The sequence below is a fragment of the Benincasa hispida genome, chromosome 7 (genome assembly GCF_009727055.1).
Source record: "Benincasa hispida cultivar B227 chromosome 7, ASM972705v1, whole genome shotgun sequence".
Taxonomy (NCBI): Eukaryota; Viridiplantae; Streptophyta; class Magnoliopsida; order Cucurbitales; family Cucurbitaceae; genus Benincasa; species Benincasa hispida.
The window spans coordinates 44,947,015-44,957,602 of record NC_052355.1 but is presented as its reverse complement, the minus strand read 5'-3'; the positions used below and the strand labels follow the sequence as shown (position 1 = coordinate 44,957,602).

Sequence of the window (10,588 nt, the reverse complement as noted above, 5' to 3'; positions counted from 1 at the left end):
TCAATTAATCTCATATTATTGGAGCTTCTAATCTGTAGGTCCATAAAGTCCTCTTGTTAACTCACTGAAGGATAGTAATGAGGATTCATTTAAATTGTTCAAATTAAATGAAGTAATCTCATATTAATGAGATTAATATATAATGGTTAATTATAGGTATTATCTATAATCTAAATTATGTAAGAGAGATATATTGGAATAAGATTCAAATATTAAATTTATATGAATTGAATTCATAAAGAGATGTACACATATAAATATGTGATATTTATATGTTAATTAACTTCATATTAAATATGATTTAATATAGTTATTTAATTGATTAATTAATGGTTAATTAATTGATTAAAAAATAATGAAAATTGGAGATTAGTATAAATATATGATATTTATGATAATTAAATAAACGTATATTAAATAAGATTTAATATAGGATTATTTAATTAATGTGCAAATTAATTAAATAAGGGTTTTTTTAATTAATTAGCACTAAGGGTATAAAGGAAAATTTTTGGAGAAGGGGGTTAACCCTTCTCCATATAAATATTTCCTTGTAGCCAATTTAGGTAAGGAGTTGTTTACACAAGCCTCCACCTAGCAAGATAACTTTGTTAATGGTCTCTTTCTTCATTGGAGAAGTTCGAGATCGTTGATAACGGTGGAAGAGGAAAGCTAAAAGAATCAAGAAAAGTGAGTTTTGATTTCTTCTCTTCTTCCTATTTTCTAGCATGCTTATAGTTTTGTTTGAATGTTTATCCTACAAATGCATGTTTTATTTTATTGTTTTTGTTTACATAAAAATCAAATGTCTAAATGCAAGACGTTCACACGCTTCTGCTGGAATTCGATTCCTTCAGGGGCATTGCTGTAAATCTGCAAATTCTTTCCAATACAATATACAATTGTATTTGCACACATGAATAGACTCATAACCTAGGCCTAAGTCACGCAATTTTTGCTTAGCTTCATAAAAGAAAGTAGGTATAGCGGTAACGGCTGGAAACGCTACTTTTAACAATTCTAGCAACATGTCAAACGATTTGTTACTCCAACCATTGAGAACTTTGATATGCATCAACTTCACTAAAAAGTTCAAGGACGAAAATTTCGAAAAACCAGGGTATAGTTCATTACGTGCTTCGGTCATTAAATCCTCGAATAAGTTGTGATATCTCTTTCTTAACCATTAGAGGACATTTCATTCTGAATTCCTTCTTCATTTGCATCTTCGTTTTCAATTGAAACTTGTAGATTGCTTATAAGATTCAACATTTCATTTTCTTCAACAACATTACAGTCTATACTATTTTCTTCAACATTGTGTATTGAATGAGTTGTATGACTTTCAAAACCTCTAGATAAGTTAACTGGCTCTCCATGATATACTCATTCACAGTATGAGGGAGATATTCCATGAGTTAATAGATATCACTCCATAACATTTAATTTTTCCCCACATTGAATTCATACAATTCTTGCATGGACATCTTATACGTCCGGAATCATTAACATGAAACCTTACCACATCTAAAAACTGGGATATACTCGTTCTCTATACTCCACTGATAATTTATTTATAAGTTTGATCCATTCTTTGTTCATCCTTAAAAATAAACCTTCTTTGACCAACTTGTAATCCAAAACAAATTATAACACGTATTATTTAGATAATGAATAGTACAAAGATCAAATTGAAACAGTTTAATAGATGGTGGTTCATGAATAAAGAGAATAGAGAATAAAATCTCATCACATCATCTTTTCATTCAAGGTAAAATGTAGTCAAGCCTTACTTTTTCTTTGAGTAAAGCAATATTTTATAAAATAATAATAATAATAGTAATAAATAAAAAGTTACATTCGTAGGTTTTAACAATTCTTCCTACCTACACATATATCCATCTTAACCGTTACTGTCATTTTCATTAATGGCTAATAAATTTCAATTAATTTTTAATTAAATTGACAAAGACCCTTTCAGAATTGGAATCATTCCACTCTCAATCTATCACTTGTATACACAAATACACTATTGAATAATCACTCTAAACCAAAAATTAAAATTATTAAAATTATGGGGTTATGAAGACCATGCTCAACAAGCAAACTAAACAAAACTTATTAGTTAATATCGAAACAAATCTCAATAGAAGTGACAAACACCTTATCAACAAAGTTATAGGACAATAACATAGCAAAAGAAACTGGGGGGAGGGTCAAAAGCACAACCATCTTCTAGGATCATCATAACACTTCCAAATTCCTAATTTCAAGAAATAGAGTTAGAGAGAACACGTTAAACAAAAAATAAAGATCATTCAAAAGCCTTTGTATATATACCTCTTTGGTAAATCAAAATCTTTCAATGAATGATAAACTACTACATTACCCTCAAAATACTGTTTTTTTTTCTATGGATCATGGATCCAAAGTCATTCCCAACTATAACGTTGAGGTAATATTACAACTTTATAAGAAAAACCCTCAACCCAAGAAGTATGGCCCATCCCATTTATTCTTTCCTTTCATTACTCTTTCATCCTATTCACCAAATTCAATGCCAAAAGGAGATTAATGCTAAATTAATTTACAAAACTCTCCATGTAGAAATCAATTTATTTATTTATTTACTTACTTTTTGTTCTTGCAAAAGAATCAATTCATTTATTACCAAAGTTTTAATATTTATGTCCATACAGTCATAATAAATTATCAAAAGTCAATTGTAAACAATTTCCTAATTATGTAAAATGGTACTAAACATCCATTATGATAGATATGGAACGTAACACCAAGGATATAAAATATAATATATGCTAAATATTAAAAGAAAAATGAGGGAAATGACATAATTCCTAACCCCATATTAGACCCAAACCGAGCAAGGAACAATTCTAAGACATTGAGAATGAGAAGGATTGTGAAATTTGAGCTTGGAGCGAGATTACTCAAGTGAAAGAAATGAAAAATCAGCAATTAAAAGCATGAAAAATAGCATAAAAATTATGAAAACAACAACAAAATTAATTCATAACTGGACTAGTTTTATCATTTTCTCAAATTTTAAACAAATAACAGTCTACCCAAGCTCGACTCCTTCAATATAAAAGTGTAGAGTCAAAGTTTAACTCACCAAAAGTAGTTTCCAACAGACAGACGACCAATTACCTTCAAGATTAAAGAACGAACAAACAACGGACGACAGACGATGAACAACGAACAACAGATGACGGAGAGCGGATGACAGATGACAGAGGAATGGAAGGACGACAAATGAACAACTGGCTTCGATTTGGGTGTTTCTCGTCGATGTGCTAGGGTTAGAAGAAGGAAGAAAGTAGATATGAAATTGAGGGTTTGATTTGGGGGTTTTAAAATGGAACTCCCGATGGGCTATCGTCACCGTCAGGAAGTTCCTACACAACTCCCAACGAATTATTCAAACCCCTTCACGTTGTCAGAATGCTAAATCTACATTAAATTTATAAATCAGGAATGATTTTTTGAGAAATTAAAATTGTAAAGTTAAACAGAGGCGAAGTTAGAATTTATTTAATTTCTTTTTTTTTAGGGAATTTAATGAATTTGCAAATTATTGAATATCAACATCGGCATTTAATCAACTAACATGATCAATTTTCAAAGTTTCTAATTTTTTATATAGTGATTTTAAGAAACAATAAAATAATTTTTAATTTGTGGGGAGTTCGGTTCATCTAGATTGGTCTTCCGTTCCCATCTCCCAACGGACATGGTGAGTCGTTGAGCGTTTGATCGAACATTCGACGCCTGTTTTTGGCGCGTCGGGAGTTCTTATCAACTACCGACGAGTCACATACCATGTCGAGAGTTATTGAGCACTTTCGACGGTATCCTTACATAGTCGGGAGAAAAAATCTCTCCCAACGATGTATTTTTCAAAGGTTGTTTTAAGCGTAAAGAGTCTCTTTTCTTGTAATGAAAAATGGATTGAACTTCTCAAAACTAACACGTGGCAATATTTGGCAAGCTTGAGAACCTTTTACAAATTTAGAAATGATATAATATAATTGCAAGCATCATATAATTTAGCTAGCTTAGCTTAGAAAATCTCTTTATACATGATGACATTTGATGTGTGTAGGTTACTTATTTAATAATATAATCATCATTATAGTCTCTCATAATGCATTCAAACAAAGACCTTGAACTTTTCTACTTTTATTTTCTCTCGGTCGATCTTATTATATTTGGCATGCCAAGCCTCTTATCAAATATTCAACATTTTTCATATTTCTAATGCTTTAATATCAGAAATTTCCATGTTGTGCATATTTTAAAATCTTATTTTTGGGGTAGCAACTCTTACTTTCTCAATGTTTATCTACGAGTTTGAATAAATGGATAAGTTGAATCACTTGAATAAATGGATACGTTGAATCACTCAACATCTTATATCAAATTGGTTAAAAATCACTTTTGGTTCAAAATTTTCATGAAAATAACATTTTAACCTTTAATTTGTAACGATTTAGTTCGTGTACATATACTTCCAAATTTAATTTGTAACAATTTAGTCTCTGAACTTTAATAAATATCAATTTAATTATTGAACTTTAGAATTTGTAAGCGATGTAGTCCATATTATAAAAATACTATTAATATTTAATAAAGTTTCTTATACACGTTGATTAATAAATTGATTAAATGTATAATTTTGTTTATAAATTATACAAATAAAGTTGTCAGACAATCGAAAATGACAATTAAGTTAGATGTGATTTTTCACAATAAGGACTAATTAAAATGTTATGTACAAGAACTAAAATTGTTAAAAATTTAGTATAAAAACTAAATTATTACATACTAAAGTGTAGGGAATAAAAATTATAAAAAAATTGAAAATAGACTAAATCATTAGTAATCAAAATTTATGGAGTAAATTATTAGTTTTATAAAAGTTCAAACCAATAATCTTACCGATGAACCTATAAATTACATCCCTCCCCTAAACATCAGCCATAAACACAGTTTAATTCAAGAAAGAGAGAGAGAGATGGAAGGGAAAGAAAGCGATGTGGTATTGTTTGGAACATGGTATAGCTCATACTGCACTAGAATTGTGGTAGCACTCAAAATCAAAGGCATAAACTTTGAGTACGTGGAAGAAGATTTAGCAAATAAGAGTGAATTGCTTCTCAAGTACAATCCAGTTCATCAAAAAGTCCCTGTACTTGTCCATAAAGGAAAGCCAATTGCAGAGTCCTTTGTCATTCTTGAATACATAGAAGAACATTGGAACCACCATCCCAAAATTCTTCCTGATCACCCTTATGAAAGAGCCATACATCGCTTCTGGGCTCAATTCTATGATCAAAAGGTTTAAATCTTTCACTAAATACTCCTTAAATTTTTCCCCCAACCAACCAACCACACCCCACCGTCCCCCCCCACCCCCCCCCCCCCCACCCACCCACAACAACAAAATATTATTTGTCATCACAATTCAACGGAATGCTCTGTTTTTATGATATTCAGATTCTCTTAGGCGCCTTGCCCATCCTCAAATCCAAAGGAGAAGAAAGAGAGAGAGCTGTTGAGGAACAATCAAAACTGATAAGGGTATTTGAAGAAGGAATGAAGAAATATTTTCCTGGAAAGTTTCCCTTTTACCAAGGGAAAAACTTGGGACTTCTTGATATAGTTGTAGGGCCTAATGCTTGCAACTATTTGGCACTGCGTGAGGTTGTTGGAGATGTAATTGACTCAAAAAGAAACCCTGATTTTTTCTCATGGGTGGATGCATTGAAGGCCCATCCTCTGATTAAGGAAACGCTTCCTCCTCACCATAAAATGGTGCAGAAACTGAGAGAATATCCATCTAAACCCTAGAGATAGCTAAACCACCACCATATGAATCAGATGAAGGAATAATAAAGCAGTTCATTACTTTAGGACTATATGTTGGTCAACAAATTACGAATGAATGCATGAATATATGAATATGTGTGACAGTGTGTTCTTGTTCATAAATAAAAATCCTATGGGAAGGAGTTTCACCAGTGATGTGATTTATTTCATTAATTTATACATGCATCAGGATCAAAATACATGATAATTTAGACACCGTTTGATTTTGTTTTTAAAAAGTTGGGCTTGTTATCTCACAATTTCTTCACAACAGTATTCATATTTCATAACAAGACAGTCAAATTCTACAAACAAAAACAAAGAAACCCATAAGTTTAGCTTTCAAAATCAAAATGGTTATCAAATAGAGACTAAAAGATTTGTTTTAATTTCCTATGAAATATTGCCCTGTAGACGATTTATGGTATGAAGGAGAAAAGGTTTGCAATTGATTTTTGTTGGGAATATTTGATCTTTTGAACGTATATTTCATTCTAAAAGGTGTAATGTTTGGAAACTTTACATTTGAACGAAGAAAGACATTCCAATACTGTTATCTGTTATAAACTGTGAAAAAATAGACAGTGTTAAAAAGGAAAAAGCAGAAGTGAGGGTTTCAAGAGGACCTTTCGGTTAATAAATGCAAGCTGATCAAGTTTTTCATTGCACCATAATAATTGGTTGACAGTCAATCTTGTCATTCTCAGCACTCTTGAAATCAATTTGAGGTCAACCTGAGCAATAAGAAGTATTAATGAATAGCTCAGTCCAGCTTCCTCTTGTTTTCCCAACTTCTCTACAGAACATCTATTGCTGCCTCTCATAAGGTTTTTCAGCTTTCTCTCTGCCTACATCACCAGAAAACAGAATTTGTTAGGTATGAGATGACAGAAAGCCATTGCTATGCTATTGATGAATAAGATTCGTAAGCCAACCTTCAGAAACCGAGCTTGTATGTTGACCAGCAAAAGCTGTGGATTTTCTATATTTTGAAGTTCAATCTGATGCTTTCTGTTCATTTTCAGGATACTTTTAACATCATCTTTATCAGAAAGAAGAAATTCATAGAAAACCCACATTGATTTCTCTATGATTTCTGTTACAAGATTACTGGAAAAGCCATCCTCGTGTTCCCATTCTCTTCCTTCAGCTTCACCAGAACCATCATCTGAAGAACAATTACATAGGTTTATCATCATCCGAACCTCAAATTTTAATAAATGTGGTGAATATTCTACCTTTGACGGGTGGAACTAGCAGAAGAGAATGAAATACACAGCGGTTTTGGACATAGTTTTCAACCCTGTTGCCCTGAAACCTTTCTTCCTCCATGAATCTTTTCAGTATAACTTGAAAAAGTTGGAACTCACTAGCAACTTGGTTATAATGACGAATGCCTTGCGAGTCATGTCGTTGCAGGTCAATGGATTTCCTAAGCTGCCATTGCAGAATTTCCCAGGAAAGACAAACTTGTCCTACGTACACCAGTTCTATGTCCCTAAGTAAATCTTCTACGAATTCAAGTCTTGGATCAGCTCCCAGCCTCCGAGCTTTTCCCAACCATATTGGGGCGTTATATGAGTTCTGTGCCAAAACTGATTGCAGAGGATATTGCAGCTGCAGCAAACCTACAGAATTGAAATATATTGCTACGTTAAAACCATCAAGAAATTAAACTATAATACTTCATTGAATGATGAAGTTTTTAGATTTGATAGTCATCTTTAACATGGTGTTAGTACATGTGGTACTACATCATCTAAATCTGCAAGTCTTCAGAAATCAATGTGACTTGTTCATGGAAATATAACAAAATATTGATTCAAATATAAGTAGACAAAAGGGAAAATGTAAGAACTTATTCATGGTATGTAGATGAAGATGAGTACTCACCAATGGCATGCATACTCTGATTGTTTAAGACATCAAGTTTCCACATTTTCTCTGCATAAGTCCTGTAGACCTTTTGTATCTCTCCCATTATTTCTTCATACTTAAATTTTTCATTAATTGTTTCTGCTTTCTCAGTTTCCTCTTCAAAAATTGTTGGAAGCCCTCCAGTTCTTGCATTTTTCAGCTCCATTTCAAGCTGATGTACTATATCCTGATGATCTGGTAGATAGTTTAGCTCATACCGGTGACCATAATTTAAAATGGAGTTCTTTTCCAGCAAAATTGTTTCTGTTGATTTCTCTGAAACGTTGACAGATTCTTCCTCTTTCTGAGCCAGATTATTGAGAGAGTCAAGTTGCTTATTTTCCTCAGTATTGGTCTCTTTGCAAGATGAATCATCAACCTGATCATGATTGATTTTTGGGGAGGCATTGGTTGAGTCCCCAGCAGATTCTGAATCAGACAAAACGGGATAATCTTCCCAAAGCACTTGAACTTCTGGTTCAGGCAATTGATCAAACACATTGGAAGCATTATTTTTTGAGTCAACATCAATAATTTCGCCACTACTTTTCAAGCTACCTGAATTTCTTCCCTTAGAAACTATACCCAAAGTTGTGGGTTGAATGCAAGAAAGAGCAGAATCAACATTACCCATGTCAAATTCTTTTCTTCCACAAGTAAAATCACAATTTCTCATTTTAAAGGATGAGCTAGTTTCCACAGAAACAGAGCACAAAACAGAATTCCCCGTTTTCCCATTGTTTTCATCATCCATGTCCATTTCCATTTCATTACTCCCCTTCTCCGAAAATCCGGAGGTTTTATAATCGACTCGATTATTCTCCAGAAGCTCACTTCTTTGGCCATCTTTCTGAAATCTTTAGAGAAACAAAACAGAGAGAAGAACCAATTAAGAACATCAGAAAGAAAACGCATATCTTCAGAAAGCTAAATAAAAGCCAACCTGAAAACGTATTGTCGAACTAATCGGAAGGCAGAGAAGAGGTAGGTGAGAAGAAAAATCCTGAAGGGAAGCATATTGCCACGAGGAATAGTCTTCTGTAATACGTTTGAGAAAGAAACGAAATGGGGGATTAAACTGAGCAAGTTTCTTTGAAGGCATCATAATCAAATTAAGGTAATCCATGGAGATTTGTGTTGATTAAAAGCGAAGGTATAGAGACAGAGGAACTGAGATGGAGACGCTGCCTCTAATCTTCAACTAAAATGCAGGGAAGACGATGGACGTTTCCTTGACGGCCAAGTTTTGAAGGTTAATTTCTATAAATCATTTTTTAAAATTTCTTTTATGTAATAATTTTGTCCATGTAACATGAACTTTTAACTATTTAATCTTTACTATAAAAAAAATTTCATCCAAATTAAAATTTGCATTTTATCCTTTAACGATTTAGACTTCCCAATTTGATTCTCAATTAGTGTATTGATACAATCTCATTAAATTTTATTTCCTACTACTTTTAAATTACATTAATTAAGGGTTTGTTTAATTCGCAATCTAGATTCTGTTTTATATTTTTAAATTTACGTATTCCATGAATATGTGTTTGGTAGACAATTTCAATTTTATTTCTGAAAACTGTTTTCAGATTTTGTGATCCAGTGTAAATTCCGAAAATAACATTTTTATGTTTTCATTGTATCCTGAATTTGAATTTTAAAATTTAAAATGTAAAATTATATTCAATAAAGTTAAAAATATTTTGAAATATAGTATATATCATGTTATAACTCAATTCAATTTTTAAAAAAATCAAAATATTTATTATGTAATATAATACAATTTTAGTTCCTATGGTTTGGATAAAGTTAAAAGTTAGTCCATATGATCTTAAAATTTGGATTTTAGTTCCTGTGGTTTGATATAACTTCATATATAGTCTCTATGATTTATTAAATCATTTTAAATAATCTCTAACATAGGAATTATTTATGAAGCTTTTATTGAGATTATGTCTCATTTTTTACCATTAGATTAGATCAACCATGGTGGTTAAATCCTTTCATACTAAAGGACAAGTTTATGTTTCAGAAATGTCGAAAAAAATGATATTCACATCATCATCTTATGTATATTTAATGAATTATAAAACATATACTTGAGAGGATTTAAACAAAAACGACATTATAATTAGTTTTTTTTTCATCAAAATTAAAGTATTGGTGGAGTTATTTTAGTGGCCAACCTTTTTGTATTAATCAAACTTAATTTTGTGCAGAACTAGATTTTATTAAATCAATGAGTTTTTGGAATTTTTTTTACATTATTATTTATAATGAATTAACAAAATTTGAAATAAAAAATTAGTTATAATTAAAAGTTAGTTATAGAAGGTAAATGACCATCCTTATTTAAGTTAGTTATAATTGGAGAAATTAAAAGTTATGACTACTCAAATTTAGGGTACTTTTGTTTCCTAAATAAACCTTGCATGTGGTCTTTTTTTTAATTTTTTTTCCTTTGTTATACACCCATGAAATCTTAGGTTTTTTTAAATATAGAAAAATGAACTAAAATATTTATAAAATATACCAAAATTTTACAATTATCAATAATAGACGTTGATAGACATCTATTAGTGTCTATCAGTGACATTGATAAACATTGATAAAAATCTATCAGTGTCTATCAGTGACATCGATAAATACTAATAAAAGTCTATTAGTGTCTATCATTGATAGTTAAAATTTTTTGTTATATCTTGTAAATATTTTCAACAATTTTATCATTTGAAATAATTTTCCAATCTTAAATCATATGAAATCAAACTAAAGGAGGAAA

The 10,588-nt window shown here is 31.1% G+C and overlaps 1 protein-coding gene across 1 annotated transcript; it reads right to left on the bottom strand.

Moving 5' to 3' along the window:
• Positions 1 to 5,479: 5,479 nt before the first annotated feature.
• On the bottom strand, positions 5,480 to 9,033 carry LOC120081255. Its single transcript, XM_039035975.1, has 6 exons — positions 8,750 to 9,033; positions 7,783 to 8,663; positions 7,128 to 7,517; positions 6,825 to 7,057; positions 6,516 to 6,737; positions 5,480 to 5,877 (listed from the first exon to the last, which is right to left on the bottom strand). The coding sequence occupies exons 1-6, from the start codon at positions 8,821 to 8,823 to the stop codon at positions 5,770 to 5,772; spliced, it is 1,908 nt and encodes a 635-aa protein (XP_038891903.1). The 5' UTR covers positions 8,824 to 9,033; the 3' UTR covers positions 5,480 to 5,769.
• Positions 9,034 to 10,588: the final 1,555 nt, after the last annotated feature.